Source organism: Heterodontus francisci, chromosome 8, assembly GCF_036365525.1.
Source record: "Heterodontus francisci isolate sHetFra1 chromosome 8, sHetFra1.hap1, whole genome shotgun sequence".
NCBI lineage: Eukaryota > Metazoa > Chordata > Chondrichthyes > Heterodontiformes > Heterodontidae > Heterodontus > Heterodontus francisci.
In genome coordinates this window covers 82,490,120-82,516,248 of record NC_090378.1, presented here as the reverse complement: position 1 = coordinate 82,516,248, position 26,129 = coordinate 82,490,120, and the positions used below count along the sequence as shown (strand labels likewise).

Sequence of the window (26,129 nt, the reverse complement as noted above, 5' to 3'; positions counted from 1 at the left end):
GCCCTGGTGAGACAAGGGGAGGTCGATTGTGAGGGTGGCTAGCATGTTGGGTGTTGAGGGCAGTAGAAGCATCGGGGGCAGCCCGATCAGGAGCAGCCCCCCCAGAAGGCCACCTACTTTTATCAGGCGGCTTTTCTGAGGCCTAGGCCGCCCGCCTGCCTGCCAACCGTAAAATCCCCGTTGCGGAGGACGGGTAGGTTGGCCATTTCTTGCTGCTGCCCCACATAAAATAGTGGAGGAGGCGGGAGCGGGTCGGGAATGCCCCCCCCCCCCCCCCCCCTCCTGGAGTCTCCCACTCCATTTACCCCACCCTGGCCAGCAGCCCGCTCTTTTGAGGGGTGTAAAATTCCAGCCAATGTTCCCTTTCATGATAAAATCTTAAATAAAAATAGTAAAAACACAACCTATGGCTCATATTACCAATATACTCCGTGATTGTGGTCAGCTCCAATAGAACATTTTGAGTGTATACAGCTAATTTTAGGAATGCCACTCACCACGACAATTGTTTAGCTACATATTGTGTATAAGCTAGTTTTTCAGAGAGGCTTTAAGAACCAGCATTCCTTTGTCATCTATGCCAGTAGTTTCATTTACATTTTAGTTTAATTAGGCTGATTATGCTGCTAAATGTGGATTGAAGGTCAAACTCCCAGCTTTTATTCAAAGCTTTATAAAACCTCTGAACTGAGTCTGTCATCCATGTGGTGACTATTGAGCTGATTTTCTTTTTAATCCCTGGTTAAATGTCATGTTTTCTCCTTTCAACTTTATTCTTTTCTTTCATTATTCCCAAAATATTCCCCACATTTCTATTTTCTCTCCAAACACAAACAAAATTCTACCTAACTCCACATACACTAGGAATGATATTTTTGGAGAGATATGTAACATTTAAAAGCTTCAATAATTCAGAAAATTAAATCCACAAATATATTTATAAATTTACCGATCCCATCTTCTAATCATTCCTACAACTTTTGTCTGCATGGCTCATGACCATCCCAGTCCTTGGGTACATCTTCCTCTCATTGGTTATCATAATCTAACCTGGATTTGTCTGAATAACCAATATTTGATTGAAGCAATAGGTCCAAAGAATGGCTGTGCCCCTAGTTATTTGTTTCTTAGGGTATGGGAGTTTGGTAAATAATAAAAATAGTTAAAAGTTGTGAGTCTGTTGCTGCTTTTACTCTTTTTTTTTTGAATATTATGATTGAGGAAAACAGACTGAAAGCATAGCAAGACAACAAGCAGGCCAGAAGCACAATTCTACAGTAGTCAAATTACAGCAGCTTTGGACTGGATTATTAAAGGGCTGCTGACATCTATGGAATTGTAACCCAGCATGAATTGGCTTCTTCAGGGAAAGCAAGGGTTGGAAATCAAATGCATTATCCTAAGCTTGGGGAGAAAGAAAATATCAATTCAAAATCTAGTAGTGAAACCATTCAATAAATGGACATTATCACGAGTATCAAAGTACTCTGTTACCTTGTAAATGATTTTGCCATTATGCACCACATACAGTCTCTCTGGCATAGCTGCATATTTGGCACTAGTCGCATTATCCATAGTGTCCACTACCACTGGACAGGGTGGCTCCTCATTCAGCAACAGCCTTGCCGCGTTGAAACGATCATTTAATGTTTGATGTTGTTTGATATCCACATTGTTTCTGAAAGCCCAGCCATCTGGAATGAATAGCATCAAAATTAAGGAAATATTGGAAAGATTTACATCATACCCATGTCATTTTGCTGTAGATATGGACAACTGAGGTGATTTCTCAACTTGAGAATGAGTAGAACTAGTCAAACTTAACACAAACTAAAATACTCCAAAACTTCATTTATGTACAGAAGAAAGCAAAATAGGTGAAATTTAATCTGACAAGAAACTTGGGTAAAGGGCCTAAATACGTACTGAAGGATGCCACCAGGATTGGTAAATGCAGGAGAGAAAATAAAGCAAACAAGGAAGCAATGGTTAGGGGACACCAATATTGGTTTTATATTTCTTCCCCCTAGTAAAGGGCATTAACTCGTTCATTAGGATAGTGTTCCTGGGATAGCAGCCGCACTCGAACACCCTGTCCAAGTGGCCATTATTTATTTGTGAGCCAAAAGAGGATATGCCTACAGGCTGGCTCTGGAAGACACTAGCTGAACCCAATTTTATCTTCACCTGTTTCCATGCACAGGCACTTCCATAAAGGGGTCACTGCAAAATAATCAAGAGAACCATGGCCAATTTCCCCTACTCTAATTCAGGGGTGTTACAACTAATTACAGTCCCCATACTGCTGCCCCAGCTGAGATCAAGCTAAGCAACCACTGACCCACTTGTGGATTTTAAAAGCTTGGTACAATTAAAAGTAGGGTGCATTAACTGGAGTTTTGATTTCAGTACTAAGAAGGAAGAACTTCACTGAAATGATTGTATGTCTACACTAAGGCTAAGATCCTGGAGGTTTTCTCTCCTCTTTAGCTAACTGACAGGCACTAACCAGCTCCAGCTGGGATCAGCTAGGCAGTAGTCTGGGGGTGGAACCTGGAACCTTCCTGGAATATATACACTCAGTACAATATTGAGTAAGGCATCTACCGCCTAGCCTTCAGTAAACGTTAAAGATACGGTTTTATTACAGTGCAGTGAAGATTAGCAAACTCAAAACGTTTTTGTTGCTGGGAATCTTTTTGTACCTGTGGCATGCGCCTCCTGAATGTAGACAATTAGGAAATCGGCTACAGAGGTAAAATCTTTGACGAGCTGCTTGAACTCATGAAATTTGAAAAGAAATGGGGGTCAGGAGCAGCTTCCAAAATTCAACACCAGTGGTCTGTTATCTAGAGAGAAAAAAAAAAATCTATGAGTGTTGATACACAAGATGAATTGAGTTCAAGGTCAGCCTAGCAACATGATGAAAATAATGCTGTCAGCTAGTCTGTTCAAGGTTGCAACAACAGAAAAGTTGCTGAGGTGTGCTGAACAGACATCAGTGTGGATAAGCATGTACTGATGTTTACTCAGAATTAAGGAAGGGATTACCATATAAGGCAATGTGCAGTGACATGATCAATCCGGAGAGAAGGAAAAAAGTTCTAGTTTGCTAGGGGAAAATAGTGGATAAATATAAGCATTTTCTTTTTATAGGTAATACAAAGAGATAAATGCATGCCTATGTTAAATTGTGTTCTAACTGCTCTGCTTGTAAATTGTTTATGCTGAAGTAAAGAGTAATTGTAAATTATAAATAAAATATTGTAGAAGAATAAAGAATGATTATTATTCAGTGTGATTCACTTGACTAGTAACAATAAGAGCAGTCCACATACAACTCCTAAACATACTTTATCTACCACACCAAATTCCGCAAGCTGTATACCATGAAAATAATGCATGATAAAACACTGCAACGGAAGAACAATAAAAGGAATTTTTTTCATCTTTTTATTTAAAGAATTTTGTCAATGTGAATTACAATATTGACAAAGGAACCAGAGGCGAGATGAGATTTTATTTTCTGCAGCAAGTTGTCATGATCTGGAATGCATTGCCTGAAAGTGTAGGGTAGTAGATTCATCAGTAATTTTTAAAAGGGAATTGGATATGTACTTGAAAAAGGGAGGGGAGGGGGAGGAGGGGGGGTGAGGGGAGGAGGAGGAGGGGGGGGTGAGGGGAGGAGGGGGTGAGGGGGGGAGGAGGGGGAGGGGGGGGTGAGGGGAGGAGGGGGTGAGGGGAGGAGGGGGAGGGGGGGTGAGGGGAGGAGGAGGAGGGGGGGTGAGGGGAGGAGGAGGAGGGGGGGTGAGGGGAGGAGGAGGAGGGGGGGTGAGGGGAGGAGGAGGAGGGGGGGTGAGGGGAGGAGGAGGAGGGGGGGTGAGGGGAGGAGGAGGAGGGGGGGTGAGGGGAGGAGGAGGAGGGGGGGTGAGGGGAGGAGGAGGAGGGGGGGTGAGGGGAGGAGGAGGAGGGGGGGTGAGGGGAGGAGGGGGGGGGGTGAGGGGAGGAGGAGGGGGGGGTGAGGGGAGGAGGAGGGGGGGGGTGAGGGGAGGAGGAGGAGGGGGGGTGAGGGGAGGAGGAGGAGGGGGGGTGAGGGGAGGAGGAGGAGGGGGGGGTGAGGGGAGGAGGAGGAGGGGGGGGTGAGGGGGGAGAGAATCAGGGCCATGGGGAAAGTACAGAGGCGTAGAATTAATTGGATAGTTCTTTCAAAGAGTCAATACAAGCTTGCTGGGCAAATGTCCTCCTTTAGTTTTGTATGATTCTATAAATACAAATATACATATATCCAGAATAGAGTCAAAAAGACCAAATAGTAACGCCTCCAAAGTGACCAAACCACAGCTGAATGTGTGTTACGGCCACATGGCAAGGAGTGTGGGTGGTCTCCACTGTTCAACTCCCACCTGACTACAGCAAGTGTTTTTGTTATTAGGGTTTTAACCCCTTTGTGTTTTATTTGTCAAATAAACAGACAGCGACAGGTTTTCTTGTAGATTTAAAACAGAAAATTACTTATTGAGCAATATGCCTTATTCCAAAATTGTTGCAACTGCACCCACTCATGCATTCACTCGCGTGCACACATACGCAAGAGGAGACAGATAGAGAGGGAATGGGGTAAGTGGTTTGAAGTGAGGTAGGGTTCACAGTAAACCTGTTGAATCTTCTGGCAGGTCAATTTCTCTAACATTGCAGGCCTGGTGTGTTTGTGGATTTCTCTGAAGGTTGAACATTTCAGTCTAAGGGATCACTTCTAATGTTCTACTGCACAAGTTGAAATATAGAATTCACAGCAGGGCACCTTCCATTTGGCTTGCTGGATTTTCTCCCAGCTCTCAGCTGGACAGGCTTTGGTGATGTTTTGTCCTGGGTCTCTCTCTCTCTCTCTCGAGATATACCTTTTAAACTAAAAGTATTTCATATCTCGTCTCTGTTGGGAAGCGCAGATCTTCCTCCCTATGGTGACCAACAATGACCCAGGATGTGGCTACTTCACACCTTTGTTTCAGAAGAACCCATTCAATTCAAATATGTCTTGGGTTCAAGATGGGTGTAATTGACACCTCATAACTTTGGAATCTATCCTTCTGTCCTTGCCAGATAGTGGACAGTTTGAATATACAAGGCCAGGTCTTTTGACCTTCAGTGGCCATTTTGAAGCACATTGTCCACTTTTAAAAAGTCCATTTTTATAACTCTTCAGGTTGAGTCTTGTATTTTCAATTGCTGCACTTTACATGAGGGTAACATATGTTATCTTGACTTACAAGTGTATCATGCACAGATCTGGGATATTCTTGTAAGGCTTTGTACCACAGTGCATGTATCCATGAAGAGAGCTTTCTGCTATATAATAAAAGCAAAATACTACAGATGCTGGAAATCTGAAATAAAAACAAGAAATGCTGGAACCACTCAGCAGGTCTGGCAGCATCTGTGGAAAGAGAAGCAGAGTTAACGTTCCGAAGAAGGGTCACTGACCCGAAACGTTAACTCTGCTTCTCTTTCCACAGATGCTGCCAGACCTGCTGAGTGGTTCCAGCATTTCTTGCTTTCTGCTATATGTTTATTAGCCTACTGGGCATTCCATCTCCATTGCACCCAAGAAACTGGTTATCAGATACAAGGTGCTCTGTGGTGCAGGTCTGGCCCACACTCGCTCCTGCACTGTGGCGGTCACCCACATCATCTTTCACTTTATTTAGAGAGTGAAATTTGTAAAACTACATTACATAACAAGTCAGTTACTTTCGATACAGTACATGAGGTGTCTCACCACACTTGCCATTTCAAGTTATATTTACAATGTACATTTACATTACACATCAAACATTTTCTGGTACATACAGCCCCAGGGGTTTTACATGGGTTCCAACCCCTCTATACTTCGGCGGGCGTTACACAGCAACCTTTCCCCATTGAGCCTTTGCAGTGGCTGTCTTAAGTTTTAGCGTGTCCCTCAGCACATAGTCCTGGACCAAAGTTCAGCATTGTATGCTTGATTGCTAAACACCAGTGAGATCCAATCTGTTTTTGAAAAGTTGTACGCTGTGGGCGTATTTGCTCGAATTACATCAAACTGATGGCGGATAACAAAATTCCTCAGACAGCTGCACTTCGTTAAGATAACAGAAGCTCGGGCGGGGCACACTTACATAAGTTATTTATGCAGAATTTGTGTAAAATTGGTTTACCGTAAATCATTTTTAAAAATCGTTAAATACGCTTCCGCAGCTAACTCAATACAGATTTATCCCAGCACATTTGCGGATTCATTCCCGCAATCATATTGTGCTTTTACCATCAAGGGATCCAGTCACATTTTTAAATCACGGATTACACAGAATAGGTTAAATACATTTTCTGAACTCCAAAAACCCCATTACCCTGAGCATATTACTGTTTTCAGAAGAATTCCTATTATCACCACTTACCTTTAATGCTAAGGGAATTCATACATACCTTTCAAGAAATCAAGTACTTTATGTTCTTTATTCTCCAAGTCAATGACCCGTGTATTGGGAGCAGATGAACCCTTAAAAGCTTCATCTCCACAATTTATCAGTAAGTGCTTAAACACGATCTTCACAAAGCGCAAACTGAAGAATGTGGGTCCCCAGTCTTCATATTTGAACTTTGGGTTTTGAGTCATGGTGCTTTTCAACCCAACTTTCAGCACGAACTTCTTCACCATTTCAGGAAAGGGGATCATCATAATTTTGCCTATAAATGTCAGCACACAAACAAACACCAACAAGGCAAAAGTCTCCACGTACACAGCCAGTTTGCCCATATTCGTGGAAGACTCCTTGCAGCTGCGCTCTGCCGATGTTCACCAAAAATGTTCACGTTTCAATTGTGCCTACATCATTTCCGTGAAAGCTAATTCTGCGGAAGCTCTGGATGACCTCCCAGATATTGAGGTGAAAACTGGAATTCATTTGATGCAGATAAAACAATGTATTGAGTGGAATACCAAATATAACTGAAGTGAGTAAAACTGTGGTGTCCAAAGAAAATACTTGTGTCGTCAGCTGCCTTAACGCTGCCCTTGGTCAATTCAAAACAATGCAAAAACAAATTAACTGGATCAGCAATGTGTGCGACACAGCCTGGGCGGTGAAGTGCAGGGATCTGGGGAAGGTCGGTTAGGGTATCTGTCGGCGTATTAAAGTCTGCGGGAGTGACAGCCCCTTTAATAAGGGTCGCTGTGGCTTCGGATTAGCCCCCGGAGCCGGAACCGGATATAACGGGTGGGTAACACAGGCCGCTGCCCGGAGGGGCCGGCCCTGAGCCCGCGGTGAGGGAGGCCTGGGCCTAGGCTTGTCTGCATGCCAACGCAGAGGAACTCGACCTTTTCCATAGTAATGGGTGTAGGGGGTAATGATCACCATAGTAACCACCCGCCGCCTCAGTACTTCTAGAAGCTGCTCCGTTGGACGGTCCTGGTGTACAGTTGGCGATGAGTGGTTCTCCCTGGCAACCTTCAGCCCAGGATTGGGCCATTAACAGACAGTCTGTCCAAAGGCACATTCACTATTAGGTCATCCAAATGGCGATAATAAAGTGGTCCACATTAAACCACTGGACCTGGTGAGAAGGAGGGATGGGAATCTGCGATTGCAAAAAAAGGCCCTTTTCTACTCCCTTCCCTGGAGTGATATTGATTTACCTTTGGTAATGCCTTCAAAAAGTTTAACACTTGGGTTAAAATTCTAACCTTTAAATCAAGCCTACTTGACATTCATGATTCCACTTAATATCTTTAAAGGCTAGGTTCTCTCGTGGAAGACTGGAGTCTTCCAGTTCTAAGTAGAGTAACAACACCGGAGACAGGCAGATGTCAGCCACACGAATTTCCCATAAACAATCTTTGACCACTTGTACTATCTGGTTTTACCAGGCTGAAGGTCTTATGCCATAATTTTTTTTGTCTCCTAAAAAAATCCAGGTCATTCATCGAGATCCGACAATCATTCTGCCATTGCTGTAGTACCAGCCAGGGTTAATGCTTTCAAAACGTCCAGTAAAATCATTCAGCTTAGATTAGGTATATTGTGGTGGCTTGTTATACTGAATTATATTTTTTTGCCAATTTTCTCTGTTCTCATAAGGGCAGTGACTCCTTTGCCAGTGTACCATTCCAATAGTGCCACTTGCACTCCAGTTACTTACCCAAGTGGTTGCTCCACATGTGAGAGCTTGGACAGTAACTGTTGATGGGCTGTTTGACAGTGAAGGCATCACAGCTGAGCTGAATCTTGTCCTCATCTCCCACACGTGCAGTTATAGCAAGGGTCACTGGTATAAGGATCAGGGGTGGCATTTTTCTTTTCCCAAACTATGGGCAGTGAAGTCAATCTTGGCACTTCTCTGCTGCCCAACTGAGACTGGTTAATTTAACAGCCCAGGGTTAGAACCAGTGACATTTTTGATCTGTACAGCTGAGCCATAATAGACATTGCGGGAGCCAATACTCAAATGGTGTGTTGCGTGCTTAACTATAAGTCTGCTTAATCTAATATGTTATCAGGATATCAGCAATGTAATGTATGCTTTGTAAAGACATCTTGAAGCTAAAAATAATTTTAGCTCGTGCACAGCATGGGAACAATATGTTAAAATATGAATCTATGTGTTTTTTATTGCCAATTTATGTAACAGATAATTTTTGTATTAACTTGTGTGATGTTACTTTTGGATATTTTTATACATATTACTTGGGATATTTTATGATGGGAAATATTTCCATGCTTCTTGTTACAGAGAAATTTTATAATGATCTGAGTGAGGTGTCATCTGGGCTGAAACTCAACGTGACGGTATTTTTATTTTGCAAACAAATTTTTTATGATCATTTGATTGTTAGAACTATCAAGTGAATGGCAGCGGCAGATGATTTACAATTTCAAGGTAATTGAATATTGTGATTATTTTTTGAATGCAGTGATATTTGCTCCTGTTTTTTGTCACCTCATGATAACTGTCTAAGCCCTCTTACTCAAATCATATTTAGTTATCTTCTGAAGCTGTTTATATAATTTGCTTCAAAGGCCTTCCTTCATATGTCTGTTATCTTTATGGGAAACAGTTCAACCTTCCCTCCTTTCTTACTCCTACATTTTAAATGATGTTCCTTACTTTTTAATCCTTCAACAGGAGGAAAAGATTGTCTGGATCAACATTATCAACCTTCTTTGTTTTTGAAAACTTCTGAATTAATGGAGAGTATGGTAGTACAGTACAGAGAACAATTCGTCACTCATTCAGACCCATCTGCTGTTTTTATTTTCTTTACCTGATCTTCATTTTCTTCTCGCTGTTTATTGAGTGTTTAAAACATGATCTTTGGGTTGTTCACATAATAATTGGGGCAACTGAAACTACCTTGCCCATTTTTTGGGGTAATTGCTCACCTCATTTCTGATCACCTGACTTCAGGCCATGATCTAATCACCCTCCAATCCGCCTGTTTCCACTGCTCCCCCCCCCCATTCTAACTTTTAAAGAGCTGATATTCTTTATAAGTATTTATTGAGAGATACAGCACTGAAACAGGCCCTTCGGCCCACCGAGTCTGTGCCGACCAACAACCACCCATTTATACTAATCCTACAGTAATCCCATATTCCCTATCACCTCCCTACACTAGGGGCAATTTACAACAGCCAATTTACCTATCACCTGCAAGTCTTTTGGATGTGGGAGGAAACCGGAGCACCCGGCGAAAACCCATGCAGACACAGGGAGAACTTGCAAACTCCGCACAGGCAGTACCCAGAATCGAACCCGGGTCCCTGGAGCTGTGAGGCTGCGGTGCTAACCTCTGTGCCACCCTGTTCCTTATACTCTACAGTTATATAGTAGTTAGATGCTTTAGCAAACTAAACCCCTCTTTTTAACTCAAATATTGGAAGCTTTATTGTTGATAAATGCAAGGTGCTTTGAAAGCTGCTGGTGAAATGGGTGAAAGCTAGTTAGTGGCTATAGGGGCACAGAACAGTGACAGCAAAGATAAGAATTAATTCACTGGTGCCTTCCTCCATTAATTCAGTATTTGTTTTGAGAGCCCACTGCTCCATTAATTTTCTTAATTCAATCTGCTTCATTTATATACAGCAACATCTTGCAGTTATATAGTGCCTTTAGCATAGTCTAATTTTCCAGCAGCGATTAGAGAGGTCAAATGGTTTGTAATATTTGATATTCTTTTGCTCATTTGTGTGCTTTACATAGAGTTTAATGATGCCACAAACCTACTGGCAGCAAATCCCGACGCCACAACAATAAGCATCACAGACACCAATGATAAACCTAAAAATCAGAGAGGCCGATCAGGCGAGGTGGGAAGAGATGAGGACGAAGATTTACTGGGGAATGAAGACTCTGATAAAGCAGAGGTGAGCAACTTTATAATGGCAAATGCACAAGAAGGTAGATTTATGTTTATCTCAAAATATAAAATTATTATATTATCTATTATACAAAAACATTTGAATTTCAGGAATAGAAAAAGTTTGTTAGACCTAACAATTCCATCCTTTTACACTGATCAACCCCACCTGTCCACCTTAACACTGAAACCCTCACTGTAATTTCACTCCAGAAACACATTCAATTATCTTTTCTACCCTGTTATATTGCATGTTCCAGTGGTCTTTTATTAGTTTGTTTTTCCATCTAGTTGTTTGATTCCCTTACGCGTTATGGAAGAAATGAATCATGCTTCTTTTTCTGTTCAGTTATTTGGGAGGAAGAACCATTATATTGTTGATTGGAAATTTAGTTTGAGTTATGACTTCAGCTGTGTAGCAATACAGCTCTCCTATTTGTATTTACTTGCAAAAATTGGCATTTTTTTGCAAAGAAAAGCTGATCACAATTAGAATATTTGTGACCAAGTTTGCCATTACATTTTTTCTCCACAGTTGCTTGCAGGCCAAAAGAAGAGTGCCCCCTTTTGGACATTTGACTATTATCAAACATTTTTTGATGTGGACACCTACCAGGTAGGCACAGGGTTTAGTTTCTCCACCAGGCATTATGTGATCTTTAATAAAAATGGGAATATTGTAACTAATATATATTTTTATTCTCTCCTTTTCTCCCATCCTACGCATGTAGGCACTGATTTGTATTGTGGTTTGGCTCTATGGGTGCTAGCAACCTTCTGGTACCTCACCCAAATGACCATTCCTTGTGTGTGATTCTCACAGTGAGTGTCAGCAGAGTGTTGCACTGTGGTGGGCATCAATCTGATCCTGTCCCACCCAATGTGCATACATGTGCACGTGCAAACAGGCAGTGATCAGGAAAGGGAATCTCAGCTTATTTATTTCCCCAGCTTTGCACAAATGTCGTGCCCCAACTGCTGTTATGTCTGAAATCAGCTAACTTGGCAGTAACCAGGGATCAGATTCACTCTTTTTAACAACCTTTCACTAACAACATAATTAGCAGGGTTGAAACACTGATATGGAAATAATATTTCAATTAGATGAATTTGTCATTTTGTTCTTTGCATAATAGGTGTTGGATAGAATAAAAGGTTCTCTTTTACCGCTGCCTGGAAAAAATTTTGTGAGGTTGTATATTCGCAGTAATCCAGATCTTTATGGTAAGTGTGTGATTTATAAAGGTTAATAGAAAAGAATTGCTATTTGTTTTAAAGTAAACCACATGAGTACTGAATGCCCTTTTTTTGCTTTCAAAACAAATCCTTTCTATCATATAGCATACATGAACTGAATTTTTTAATGCTGAATAGGAATGTAGTAAGTATTTGGCCCAGTAAATCTCAGTTTAGTATATTTTCTAGAAATAAAATTTAAACCTGGATACAGAAATGTTATTGAATTTCTCAAGTTAAAAATTTACTTATGAGCTCCCCAATGTCTGAGTAGGTGAAATAAAAACAGAAAGTGCTGGAAATACTCAGTAGGTGTGGCAACATCTGTTGAGAGAGAAAAACAGTTAACGTTTCAGGTCTGTTCCTCTTTCCACAGATGCTGCCAGACCTGCTGAGAATTTCCAGCATTTTCTATTTTTATTTGAGCTTTCCAGCATCTGCAGTATTTTGCTTTTATTTTATGTCTGGGTAGGTGATGCGGTCAAAGGTGCAGAAACAAGCCATGCAGACCAGGAAGGTGCTGGGCCTGAGTTTGGCCATTGCTAGGGCAGCAGCAGAGGTCCTGGAGTTGCCCTTAGTCTTATGTGCTGATAACAATAAATTGCAACTATATAGCATCTTTAACAAAGTAAAATGACACAAGGCATTTCACAGGAGGGTAATCAGACAAAAAATGATACTGAGCCAAAGAAGGAGACATTAAGACAGGTGACCAAAAGCTTGGTCAAAGGGGTAGATTTCTAAACAGGTTTTTAAAGGAGGAGAGGTTTAGGGAAGGAATTGCAGAACTTGGGTCCGAGATGGTTGACGGCACAGCCACCAATGTAGGGGCGAAGGTAATTGGAGATAAACAAAAATCCAGAGTTGGAGATTGTATGGCTGGAGGAGGTAGGGAGGTAAAAGCAATGGAATGAGCTCGGGAGAGGAGAAAATCGTAGGCAAAAAAAGAAAAATAAGTTCAATTACAACGTATTTTACTTTGTTATGTCATGCCTCTTATCCAAACTTCCCCACAGGAAATGCAGAAATTAAAAATGTATTTAAGTAGTGTACAGAATTACAATCCATGATTGTTGAATCGATCTCTATATACACAAGTATGCATTAAATAAAAGTTTTTTTCTTCTTAAAAGTAAGTAATAAATGTAGAGGAAGAAAATCCGTGACTACTCAGTTTTTGAAAGTTTCAAAACTAAAGAGAAATCATTGTTCTGTAATACTTATAATTATGAAAATTGCGAGGGCACATCCAACTGCACAAATATGTTGTCCTGTTATTTGGTATTAAAAAGAAAGTAAGAGCTTGCTTTTTGAAATTTGTCTTAATCAGGCCCCTTCTGGATATGTGCCACACTGGTGTTTGCAATTGCAATAAGTGGCAACCTTGCCAATTTCTTGACTCACCGTGGCCAGCGTGGTTATCGCTATGTGCCTGAGTTCCATAAAGGTAAGGGGAAAATACCTCTGCTTCTTTAGTGTAGAAATATGATTTAATTTAAAAATGTCCTTTAGGTGCCACAGCATTTGAACTATTAACACACTGTGCTGAATAATGCAAAGTTGCAATGCGCTTCCAATTCTCCAATGTTGTTACCAACCTCAGCCATGCCGTTGTGAGGAGGTGCTGAATGGGGATCAAACACTTCTTACTTTCAGCAAGGGAGCTACCTCACCCAAGCAGTTAGTGTGTTTTCCTGTTTTCACAATGGAATTGGCAGAGGCTCAGGAGCTGAGACCGGCTCACACTGTCAGCTGGAGATGCAGCTTGATGCATCCAAAGAGATAAAGAACTTTGCAATCAATTTTATCACTACCACAAGGATTGCTTCTCTGAAATTTCCTCTTCTCTCTTCCTCCTAAAGAACTCATATTCCATACTACATGCTCGTCCCCCTTCCTGCATCCTCACTGTGTTTTAATGAAAACTAATCACACAGTTCACAGAAAAACTTTGGAATGCTTTACCACCTTCAGCTCTCCTACATGATTTTAAAACCCAACTACTACCTCATGATTTTCTAAGCTTTTGCCCTCTTTTCCAATATTGATGATGTCCTACACTGTGGGCTTAGGCCATAGTGCTTTTCACAACCTCAAGATGTCCCAAAGCATGTAAAAAAGACTTGCATTTATATAGCACTTTACAACACCACCGGACGTCTCAAAGTTCTTTACAGCCAATTTGTACTGTAGGAAACATGGCAGCTAATTTGCACAAAGCAAGCTCTCACAAACAGCATTGTGATAATGACTAGATAATCTGTTTTTGTGATGTTGATTGAAGGATAAATATTGGCCAGGACATCATCCCTGCTCTATTAAATACTTCTTGAACTGTAGTTACTGTTGCAATGTGGGGTAATGAAACTATTAATTTCTGGAAGAGGTTACTGGCACAGGTGCTGTTAGCAATATGTATGAAGGGACTAGATAGGTTAAATAGAGAAATACAATTTGCACTCGTGAGTGAGTCTATAACTAGAGAGCATAACTTTAAGGTTATCATGACGCGGTGTGTTGTTAGGATGCCTTATCAGTGGAAGCAGAATCGACAAAGCTTTTAAAAGGGACATGGATTGCTTTCTGAAAAAGAAAAATCTGAAAGTGTATGGAGAAAGTACCATTCCCCTGCCCTGACGAGTAGCTTTTCCCGAGAACCAGGCCAAGTGCAAATGGTTTATTGGCCGCTTTCTCTGCTGTAAACTTCTACAACGACTTTTTTTTTACAGTAATATAAAAATGCGAGTAATTTATTAAAGCTGTACTGCCCTTCTCCTAAACCTCCTCTTCCGTAATAATTGTATTATTATGAAACAAAATTAAACTAGTCCCGTAATATAGTAAAATTATTATCCACAAATATGGAAAATCTGAACACTAATTTTTCTTCGTTTAACTAATATGTATTGTGCTATATGTTTCATGGATCAATGGAAACCCCAGTCATAAAATATCTAATTTCTATTATGTGATGAATGATTTTTGCACTTTTTAAAAAAAGACATTCATTCCAGATCAGCTGCTGGACAGAGCCACACAATTGCAATTCTTTTTTTAGCGGTCAGTTTCAGACCAAATTCACAATGTGGAAAAAGCATAGAATAAGCACTGGTAATTGTGTAGTCACTAACAGTGTTACAAACATTTTGTATTTCATTTCTTTACTCTTATGGATTTCAGTAAATAATGTATTTGTAGTAGATTTTGGAGTGTAACTATACTTCTCTTTGTAGTTTCTATAGCAGCTACAGCAATCTATACCTATGCCTGGCTCATTCCCCTTGCTCTATGGGGCTTTCTAATGTGGAGAAACAACAAAGTGATGAACATTGTGTCATATTCATTCCTGGAGATAGTGTGTGTCTATGGATACTCACTGTTTATTTACATTCCCACGGCAGTAAGTATGGCTTTGCTTTTATAACCTGGGAAACAGTGATGATGTGGAGATGATGTGACAATGCTTGACTCCCAACACAATAAGGAAAGCATGCCTGGAATGATACATTTGGAACTTGGGGGGAATAGAAAAGAAAAGCTCAGAGAAGCACTAATCGTAATATCAATAAAGTACAAAAGAACAAGAAGGGTTATTAGCTTCAGGGTTTCAGATCCTGTGAAATAGCTATGATCTTCAGTGTTGAAAGCTGATTAAGATTATTACCTGCCAGGGAGGATGTGCAAAGAAGAGAAACATGGGACATAGAACATAGAAACATAGGAGCAGGGGTAGGCCATTCAGCCCTTCGAGCCTGCTCCGCCATTCAGTTAGATCACGGCTGATCATCTACCACAACGCCACACTCCCGCGCTATCCCCATATCCCTTAATGTCATTAGTATCTAAATATCCATCGATTTCTGTCTTGAACATGCTCAATGATTGAGCTTCCACAGCCCTCTGGAGTAGAGAATTCCAAAGATTCACCACTCTGAGTGAAGAAATTCCTCCTCATCTCAATCTTAAATGGCCTACCCATTCTGAGACTAGGTCCCTGGTTCTAGACCCACCAGCCAGAAGAAACATCCTATCTACATCCATCCTGTCTCATTCTGTAAGAATTCTGTAAGTTTCAATGTGATCACCTCTCATTCCTTGAAACTCTAGAGAATACAGGCCCAGTTTCTTCAATCTCTCCTCATAAGACAATCCCGCCATCCCAGGGATTAGTCTGGTGAACCTCCTTTACATTCCTTCTATGGCAAATATATCCTTTCTTAGATAAGGAGACTAAAACTGTATATGATATTCCAGGTGCGGTCTCACCAAGGCTCTATACAATTGTAGCAAGACTTCTTTACTCCTGTACTCAAAACCCCTTGCGACGAAGGCCAATATACTATTTGCCTTCCTAATTGCTTGCTACACCTGCATGCTAGCTTTTAGTGACTCATGAACAAGGACACCCAGATCCCTTTGGACATCAACACTTCCCAACCTCACCATTTTTTTTGTTTTTTCTATCAAAGTGGATAACTTCACACTTATTCACATTATATTCCATCTGCCATGTTCTTGCCCTTTCACTTAGCCTGTCCAGGTCCCCTTGAAGCCTCCTTACAACTTACATTCCCGTGTAGTTTTATGTCATCAGCAAATTTGGAAATATTATATTTGGTCCCCACATCCAAATCATTTATATAGATTGTGAACAGCTGTGGCCCCAGCACTGATTCTTGCAGTACTCCACTAGTAACAGCCTGCCATCCTGAGTATGACCCATTTATTTCTGCTCTCTGTTTTCTGTCTGTTAACCAAAACGTGAAGGAACTGCAGATGACCAAAGTCAGAGCTGATCAAAAGTACAGATGTTAGCAGTAGATGATCTTGCATATACTTCACCAACTGTCTACTTTAGTGGTTTTTGGCTAGTTGGATTCAAGATACTTAGCCCCCTGAGGTTCTGTACGGAACAATAGTTGGGTGATTAAAAGATTCTTGGAAAATCTGCATCTCGGGCTAAACTTACGGTATTTGGCCATGCTATGTGCTTAATGTTGTGAAGGGAGAATGAGTTGAAACTTTTCATTATTCTGATGCCCGCCTCAAACCAAAATGCTAAATTCATATTCTATCTGAGTTGGGGAGTGGGACAGGTCAAAGGAAGGATTGGAAGGCTGCCTCCAATAATGGGAGGGTAATGGGTTGAAGAACCTCTTGGGCGTCAGTGAATTTCTGAGAAAAGATGTGTTTCTAGGATTACTCCAAGTTAGGACTTTGTTGTTCTGGGAGATTTGCAAATGAGGATGGTTACTTATCGGGACAGTTTTATCAACCAGCGATATAAGCCTGGATTTTAACTCCAGGTAGGAGTTTTGTGGGCAGAGGCTGAGCCAGGCGGCAATCCATCCAATTCTCCACAGTGTGAGGCCAAGGAGGTTTTCTTGAATCCACAATGGTTATTGCTACACAAACTTTTGACTGAAACTACAGTTTTTGGGAGATCTAATCAACTTAATTGTGGCGAGGGGGGAGAAAGAAATTAAATTTTCATTGTAGACTCAGGATAGCTCTGGTGCGAGCAAATAACTCTTCTCTCTGTGTTGCAGGTGTTGTGGATTATTCCAAACGAGATAGTACGTTGGATCACAATAGTGCTGGCCATGTGCCTTTCAGGCACCGTGCTGTTAATGACCTTTTGGCCAGCCGTCCGAGATGATAACCAGAGAATTGCCATAGCAACCATTGCAGTCATTTTGATCCTTCATGCCCTGCTTGCAGTTGGCTGTAAGGTACTAAGTTGCTCTATTGAAAGATAAACATTGACATTTCTAAAGAAAAATTGTTACAAAACCTAAATGCAAAGTGCTTTTTGCTAAGTTTCACATTAACATGGTAAAATTGTAAATTAGGATTATTTCTGGTCTATATTCATTTCTTTAGACCTCCACAAATCCAGCAAGTTTTTCCATTGGCCTCATATGAATGCTGTGTTCAGCTTGCCAGCAAAGATATTTTCCCAGTACTGGAACTGATCTAGAGTGGCACTAGCTAGTTCCAATACTGAGCAATCAGCACCTAAAATAAACTGGGCAGCAAACAGTTTGGGAAGAATTTACAAAGTCTCATCCCATTTTCTGAGAAGTACTGTGTTTCTTTAAACCTTCGTAATTTGTTTGTTTAGCTTCAGTTTCACATGATCAGCATTCTTCAAGTGTGACATTCATATTTTGTAGTGGTGGTTTCAACTTTTTGCAATGTTGTGTTCAAAATGGGGAATGCTGGAATTGTACCGGCAGATTCATCTCAAAGGGCAAACTATCTACTGTTTTTGGATGGGATCTTTCACTGGAATCTTTTCAGATGCTGATTGAATTCTTGTGTAGTTCCAGCATTTATTATTTTCATTTCATGTTTTCAGAACATCCATCTGTTTATTTCTGTAATTTTGTTTGGCTGTTTTTGTCTAAAGTGTAAAATAAGTGTCAGCTGTGCCTCAGTTGATAGCACACTCACTCTGAGTCAAATATGTTGTGGGCTCAAGTCCCACTCTAGGGTTTGAGCACAAAAATCAAAGCTGACATTCCAGTGCGGTACTGCGCTGTTGGAGGTTCGTATTCTGGATGAGATGTTAAACTGAGGCCCTGTCTGCTGTCTCAGGTAACGTAAAAGATCCCATGGCCCTATTTCGAAGAAGAGCAGTGGAGTTATCCACAATGTCCTGGCCAATAACAATCCCTCAATCAACATCACAAAAACAGATTGTCTGGTCAATGTCACATTGCTGGTTGTGAGAGCTTGCTGTGCATGAATTGACTGCTGTGTTGCCTGCATTACAACTGTGACTGTACTTCAAAAAGTACTTAATTGGCTGGAAAGTGCTTTGGGATGTCTGGTGGTCATGAAAGGCGCTATATAAATGCATGACTTCCTTTTTTTTCTTCCTTTTCTAATGTGGTGTAGGTTTACTGAACCACATTTCAAAGAAAATTGTAATTTTTTTGGACTACAACTAAGGCATAATAAAATCTAGTGAGCCAGTGTTAGAATGTGCAGGAACAGAGGGACTTGGGGGTTCATGTGCATCGATCTGTAAAGGTGACAGGACATATTGAGAGAGTGGTTAGTAAAGCATATGTGATCTTGGGCTTCATAAAAAGAGGCATTCAGTACAAAAGCAGGGAAGTTATGCTGAACCTTTATAAATTAGAATTAGAATTTTTTTTAGAATATTACAGCGCAGTACAGGCCCTTCGGCCCTCGATGTTGCGCCGATCATCTGATCTACACTATTCCATTTACATCCATATGTCTATCCAATGACCACTTAAATGCCCTTAAAGTTGGCGAGTCTACTGTTGCAGGCAGGGCGTTCCACGCCCCTACTACTCTCTGCGTAAAGAAACTACCTCTGACATCTGTCCTATATCTTTCACCCCTCAACTTAAAGCTATGTCCCCTCGTGTTTGCCATCCTCATCCGAGGAAAAAGACTCTCACTATCCACCCTATCTAACCCTCTGATTATCTTGTATGTCTCTATTAAGTCACCTCTCCTCCTCCTTCTCTCTAACGAAAACAACCCCAAGTCCCTCAGCCTTTCCTCATAAGACCTTCCTTCCATACCAGGCAACATCCTAGTAAATCTCCTCTGCACCCTTTCCAAAGCTTCCACATCCTTCCTATAATGCGGTGACCAGAACTGCACGCAATACTCAAGGTGCGGCCTCACCAGAGTTTTGTACAGCTGCATCATGACCTCGTGGCTCCGAAACTCGATCCCCCTACTAATAAAAGCTAACACACCATATGCCTTCTTAACAGCCCTATTAACCTGGGTAGCAACTTTCAGGGATTTATGTACCTGGATACCAAGATCTCTCTGCTCATCTACACTACCAAGAATCTTCCCATTAGCCCAGTACTCTGCATTGCTGTTACTCCTTCCAAAGTGAATCACCTCACACTTCTCCGCATTAAACTCCATTTGCCATCTCTCAGCCCAGCTCTGCAGCCTATCTATGTCCCTCTGTACCCTACAACACCCTTCGACACTATCCACAACTCCACCGACCTTCGTGTCATCCGCAAATTTACTAACCCACCCTTCTACACCCTCATCCAGGTCGTTTATAAAAATGACAAACAGCAGTGGCCCCAAAACAGAACCTTGCGGTACACCACTAGTAACTAAACTCCAGGATGAACATTTGCCATCAACCACCACCCTCTGTCTTCTTTCAGCTAGCCAATTTCTGATCCAAAGCTCAAAATCACCTTCAACCCCATACTTCCGTATTTTCTGCAATAGCCTACCGTGGGGAACCTTATCAAACGCCTTACTGAAAACCATATACACCACATCCACGGCTTTACCCTCATCCACCTGTTTGGTCACCTTCTCGAAAAACTCAATAAGGTTTGTGAGGCACGACCTACCTTTCACAAAACCGTGCTGACTATCGCAAGTGAACTTATTCTTTTCAAGATGATTATAAATCCTGTCTCTTATAACCTTTTCCAACATTTTACCCACAACCGAAGTAAGGCTCACAGGTCTATAATTACCAGGGCTGTCTCTACTCCCCTTCTTGAACAAGGGGACAACATTTGCTATCCTCCAGTCCTCCGGCACTACTCCTGTCGACAATGACGACATAAAGATCAACAACAACGGCTCTGCAATCTCCTCCCTGGCTTCCCAGAGAATCCTAGGATAAATCCCATCTGGCCCAGGGGACTTATCTATTTTCACTCTTTCCAAAATTGCTAACACCTCCTCCTTGTGAATCTCAATCCCATCTAGCCTAGTAGGCTGTATCTCAGTAATCTCCTCGGCAACATTTTCTTTTTCTACTGTAAATACTGACGAAAAATATTCATTTAACGCTTCCCCTATCTCCTCTGATTCCGCACACAACTTCCCACTACTATCCTTGATTGGCCCTGTTCTAACTCTTATCATTCGTTTATTCCTGATACACCTATAGAAAGCCTTAGGGTTTTCTTTGATCCTATCCGCCAATGACTTCTCGTGTCCTCTCCTTGCTCTTCTTAGCCCTCCCTTTAGATCCTTCCTGGCTAGCTTGTAACTCTCAAGCGCCCTAACTGAGCCTTCACGTCTCATCCTAACATAAGCCGCCCTCTTCCTCTTGACAAGCGCTTCAACTTCTTGAGTAAACCACGGCTCCCTCGCTCGACAACTTCCTCCCTGCCTGACAGGTACATACTTATCAAGGACACGCATTAGCTGCTCCTTGAATAAGCTCCACATTTCGTTTGTGCCCATCCCCTGCAGTTTCCTTCCCCATCCTACACATCCTAAATCTTGCCTAATCGCGTCATAATTTCCTTTCCCCCAGCTATAATTCTTGCCCTGCGGTATATACCTGTCCCTGCCCATCGCTAAGGTAAACCTAACCGAATTGTGATCACTATCGCCAAAGTGCTCACCTACATCTAAATCGAACACCTGGCCGGGTTCATTACCCAGTACCAAATCCAATGTGGCATCGCCCCTGGTTGGCCTGTCCACATACTGTGTCAGAAAACCCTCCTGCACACACTGGACAAAAACAGACCCATCTAAAGTACTCGAACTATAGTATTTCCAGTCAATATTTGGAAAGTTAAAGTCCCCCATAACCACTACCCTGTTACTCTCGCTCCTGTCGAGAATCATCTTCGCTATCCTTTCCTCTACATCTCTGGAACTATTCGGAGGTCTATAGAAAACTCCCAACAGGGTGACCTCTCCTCTCCTGTTTCTAACCTCGGCCTATACTACCTCAGTAGACGAGTCCTCAAACGTCCTTTCTGCCGCTGTAATACTTTCCTTGATTAACAATGCCACACCCCCCCCTCTTTTACCCTCTTCTCTGTTCTTACTGAAACATCTAAATCCCGGAACCTGCAACATCCATTCCTGCCCCTGCTCTACCCATGTCTCTGAAATGGCCACAACATCAGGATCCCAGGTACCAACCCATGCTGCAAGCTCACCCACCTTATTCCGGATGCTCCTGGCGTTGAAGTAGACACACTTTAAACCAAGTTCTTGCTTGCCAGTGCCCTCTTGCGTCCCTGTAACCTTATCCCCGACCTCACTACTCTCAACAGCCTGTACACTGGAACTACAATTTAGGTTCCCATTCCCCTGCTGATTTAGTTTAAACCCCCCCGAAGAGCACTAACAAATCTCCCCCCCAGGATATTGGTACCCCTCTGGTTCAGGTGAAGACCATCCTGTTTGTAGAGGTCCCGCCTACCCCAGAAAGAGCCCCAATTATCCAGGAAACCAAAACCCTCCCTCCTACACCATCCCTGCAGCCACGTGTTCAACTCCTCTCTCTCCCTATTCCTCTCTTCGCTAGCACGTGGCACAGGCAACAACCCAGAGATAACAACTCTGGTTGTTCTCGCTCTAAGCTTCCACCCTAGCTCCCTGAATTTCTGCCTTAAATCCCCATCTCTCTTCCTAGCTATGTCGTTGGTGCCTATGTGGACCACGACTTGGGGGTGCTCCCCCTCCCCCTTAAGGATCCCAAAAACACGATCGGAGACATCACGTACCCTGGCACCTGGGAGGCAACACACCAACCATGAGTCTCTCTCGTTCCCACAGAACCTCCTATCTGTTCCCCTAACTATGGAGTCCCCAATGACTAATGCTCTGCTCCTCTTCCCCTTTCCCTTCTGAGCAACAGGGACAGACTCTGTGCCAGAGACCTGCTTACCCCTGGTAAGTCGTCCCCCCCAACAGTATCCAAAACGGTATACCTGTTGTTGAGGGAAACGGCCACAGGGGATCCCTGCACTGCCTGCTGGTTCCCTTTCCTTCCCCTGACGGTAACTCATCTACCTACTTCTTTTACCTGAGGTGTGACTGCCTCCCTATAACTCCTGTCAATAATCCCCTCCGCCTCCCGAATGATCCGAAGTTCATCCAGCTCCAGCTCCAGTTCCCTAACGCGGTCTGCGAGGAGCTGGAGTTGGGTGCACTTCCCGCAGATGCAGTCAGCAGGGACACTCTTGGCGACCCCTACCTCCCACATTCTGCAGGAGGAACATACAACTGCCTTCACCTCCATTCCCACTATTCTAGATTCCCAATAAATCTACTGAAAAACCAAACTAAAAAAAAAAGTCAAAACTTGTTCGCTTAGCAATCCGACGGACTGAACTTTTTAAATAAAAAGCTTACCTTATCAACACACCAGAGTCCTTTTTTTTTGGTTAGAGGAGGAGGGTGGGTGGGAGACACTACACGTGTAGTGTCTCGGGTACTGCCACTGCCCAAATAAATAGTTTTCCCTTACCCAGCAGTCCCCTGGTCCTCCGAAACAAAAGGGGATTAACTTGTAACTTTTTGAAATTGACCGCTCAGCTGAAAGTCCGCTCCGCACTTCGTTCTGTCAAAGCTGCTGCTCGCAAAAGCAAAGCTCTGGTTAGGCCCCAACTGGAGTATTGTATCCCATTCTGGCCACCACACTTCAGGAAGGATGTGAAGGTCCTTGAGAGAGTGCACAGGAGATTTACCAAAATGGTTCCAGGGATAGAGGATATAGTTACAAGGTTATGTTGGAAAAGCTGTGTTTGTTCTCCTTAGAACAAAGGAAATTGAGGGGAGATTTAATAAGAAGTGTACAAAATTATGATAGACAAGGAAAAACTGTTCCCATTAACTAATGGTACAAGGACTAGAGGTCACAGATTGAAGATTTTGGGCAAGTGATGCAGGGGGATATGAAGAAGCACGTTTTTACACCAGGTGGTAACTCACTGCTCACAAGGGTGGTTGAAGTGGAGACAGTCAGTGACTTCAAGAGGAAGTTGGATGGCCACTTGAGAGAAATAGACTTGTCGGGCTGAGGGGATCGAGCGCAGGTATGGGACTGACTGGATTCTTTGTGGCGAGCTGGCATGACTTGCTGGGCTGAATGGCCTTCTGTGGCATAAATGACTATGACTCGAAATGAACTCACCCAGCATATGTTTAAAATGGGAACAGGGGGAGATGGTGACAAAGTGGTAATGTCACTGAACTAGTTTTCCAGAGGCCCAGGCTATGCCCTGGGGACACATGGCAGTTGGTGGAATTTAAATTGAATTAATAAATAAAAAAATCTGGAATTGAAAGCTAATCTCAGTAATGGTGCTATGAAACGTTGTAAAACCCATATGGTTCGCTAATGTCCTTTAGGGAAGGAATCTGCTGTCCTTGCCTGGTCTGGCCTACACATGATTCCAGACCCACAGCAATGTGATTGACTCTTAACTGCCCTCTGAAATGGCCTAGCAAGCCACTCAGTTGTCAAGGGTAAATAGGGATGGGCAATAAATGCTGACCTTGCCAGTGATGCCCACATCCCATGAAAAGAATTTAAAAAACTTAGTTCTACAATAATTTTAAAATGATTTTGTTGCTGTTCCCCAGGCTTATTTCTTTGATCCTCCAGAAAAAGTCAAACCTTTTGTCCCCACAACCACTACTGCGACCATTAATGGGACTACTTTGGTTTCCCACAAAACATAACCTGCGAGGTGAGTGTTTCCAAAGCCTCATACCCTGGGAAAGAGGGACTGGTAGCAGGTAATTGACCAAGAAACATAATTATAACATCTCAATTTGATTACAATTGTTTAAACTTTGATCACATTGTGTTTCTACCTTAGATTCAGTCCAAAAACTGGCTGGTGGTTTCTAATTTAAAAATCTTAATATAGTAGGCTGTCCAATAGCTCAATGGTTAACTGTGTTACTGACACACATAAAACAGGAAGGTTTCAAGTCTTTGCTGATTTAGCTAATCTCAGCTAGGGAATAGCAGGTGCTGTTTAATTGGCCTCAATGTTTCTGGAGTAGAGAAGTGGAAAAAATACCAGCCAGGGTTTCTGTCCATCATCACTTTGCAGTAATGCCCGGTGGAAAGTGCATCGGTGAATACCAGATAGGAACGGATCAGGCTTGGCTTTGATGCACCCTAAAGTGGAGTAGCTGCTGACAACTCTGTAGAAACCTACCCCACCACTTTCAGGAGAGGAGAAAATTTGAAACTAAAATTTGATATGATTGTTTCAAGCTTATTCACATTGGCTCTCTTCACATTCAACATGTTTACATTCCAAAATTGACCAGTGTTTCCAGTTTAAAAAATACGTTCACTTCTCAGTTATTATCTTTTTCTTTTGAGATTGGTAAATTAAACTGCTATAATACCTGCAGAATTGCATATTCAGAATTTCAGGTCAGCTTTATGATTTTTGAGTCTAATGTGAGGAGTTGGGGAGGAAGGTTTTTGGATATGTAGTTACTTATCTCATATTAGAAACTCAACAGCCTGTACCTCTACTACCCTATCCTGAAAGCAAGTTGTCAGAAGTTATGAAAATTAATAAAGTTCAATTTCTTTTATAAAATATATTCCACTGTATCCTCTTTATTCTTTGTGCTTGATTAAAAGTTGCCTCTGCCCTGTCGGCAGCAGTTACTCAACAGCTTTTGGTGAGACAGTGATATACCAGGAGAACAGGGATGCTTGATAGTTGGTTCTGTTAGGTTCCCCTATATAGGGTGAGTTCTCTGATCAGTGAAGATGATCTCACTGCCAAACATTTTCCCCTTTTTGTTAAATTTTAAGCCAGAAAGTTTTGCTAATGAGAAAATTTAGGTATTTTAAATAAATTTATTATGATGTGATATCAGAGCTTTTAGAAACAGGAAAGGCCATTTATCTATCCTTTTTCGATTGATAACAACCCCACTTCCTAATTACCATATCCTGCAGTGCATTTCTCTTCAGAAACACATCTAAATGTCTCTTAACCTAGCCTATACAGTTGGTTTCAATGGCCTCGTCTGGTAACTTATAATACAAATCTATTATCCTTCATATAAAAATATCCCTGACTACTTAATTTCCAAGATGTTTCTTGCTTTGAACTTCTGAAATGATTAACTGACCTCCTCTTCACCATATTGAAAATGCACCTGAGTCAATGTTTTGTCAATTAATTCATAATCTTGAAAACATCAAAAGTCAGTTCTCTGCATTCTTTGTGAAAAATTCTGTGTTTGCTTGCAGATTCTTTCACTGATGTCTCAGTAATTGGGAAGGCTCTTCAGACTAAACAATCAATGTAACTTAGGTTACATAATTAAAGAAAAACTTCAAAGAAGTCTGGTCAATGGAACACCAGGACACTTGACTGTTGTAGAGCTCCAAGCTGACTAAACTCTAAATTACGTTTTGGGATTATTCTCACATTGTGATGGCTTTGATTTTCTGTTCTACTTTTTCATGGTCTTACAAAGGATGTACTTGTTGCAGACTGTAAATGTTTTTCTCTGATACTCCACAAAATTTATTTGGTAAAAAGTTGTTTGATCATTGTCTTAGAATATTTTTTTCTTTACTAGTGAATATTAATGTACAGATTTACTTAATTGTGTTAAATGTGTGTGTTAGCAAATAATTAAACTTTTTGAAAAGCTGAACTTTATGCAAAAATGCTAATCTTCACAAAATGTTCATGAGTGGATTAAACGTTATATTACATGA

General features: G+C 41.8%; 2 protein-coding genes across 5 annotated transcripts in view; one reads left to right on the top strand and one right to left on the bottom strand.

The window, feature by feature from the left end:
• Positions 1 to 7,182, bottom strand: part of dio1 (iodothyronine deiodinase 1) — an 11,107-nt gene extending 3,925 nt beyond the window's left edge. The window contains exons 1-3 of the mRNA XM_068037519.1: positions 6,463 to 7,182; positions 2,706 to 2,849; positions 1,495 to 1,694 (exon numbers count right to left, since the gene is read on the bottom strand). Coding sequence (XP_067893620.1) covers positions 1,495 to 1,694; positions 2,706 to 2,849; positions 6,463 to 6,793 — 675 coding nt within the window. The 5' untranslated portion in view covers positions 6,794 to 7,182. The remainder of the gene's footprint in view (positions 1 to 1,494; positions 1,695 to 2,705; positions 2,850 to 6,462) is intronic.
• yipf1 (Yip1 domain family, member 1) lies at positions 6,874 to 26,129 on the top strand. 4 transcript variants are annotated; one of them, XM_068037513.1, is made up of 10 exons: positions 6,874 to 6,990; positions 8,767 to 8,913; positions 10,237 to 10,400; positions 10,929 to 11,009; positions 11,530 to 11,617; positions 12,960 to 13,076; positions 14,863 to 15,029; positions 17,179 to 17,361; positions 24,005 to 24,111; positions 25,653 to 26,129. In XM_068037513.1, exons 2-9 carry the CDS (start codon positions 8,883 to 8,885, stop codon positions 24,101 to 24,103), a joined length of 930 nt encoding a protein of 309 aa, XP_067893614.1. In that variant the 5' UTR covers positions 6,874 to 6,990; positions 8,767 to 8,882; the 3' UTR covers positions 24,104 to 24,111; positions 25,653 to 26,129. The 4 variants fall into 4 exon arrangements, with proteins under 4 accessions (XP_067893614.1, XP_067893615.1, XP_067893616.1 ...); XM_068037514.1 differs by lacking the exon at positions 6,874 to 6,990 and adding an exon at positions 7,262 to 7,593; XM_068037515.1 differs by lacking the exon at positions 6,874 to 6,990 and adding an exon at positions 7,589 to 7,677.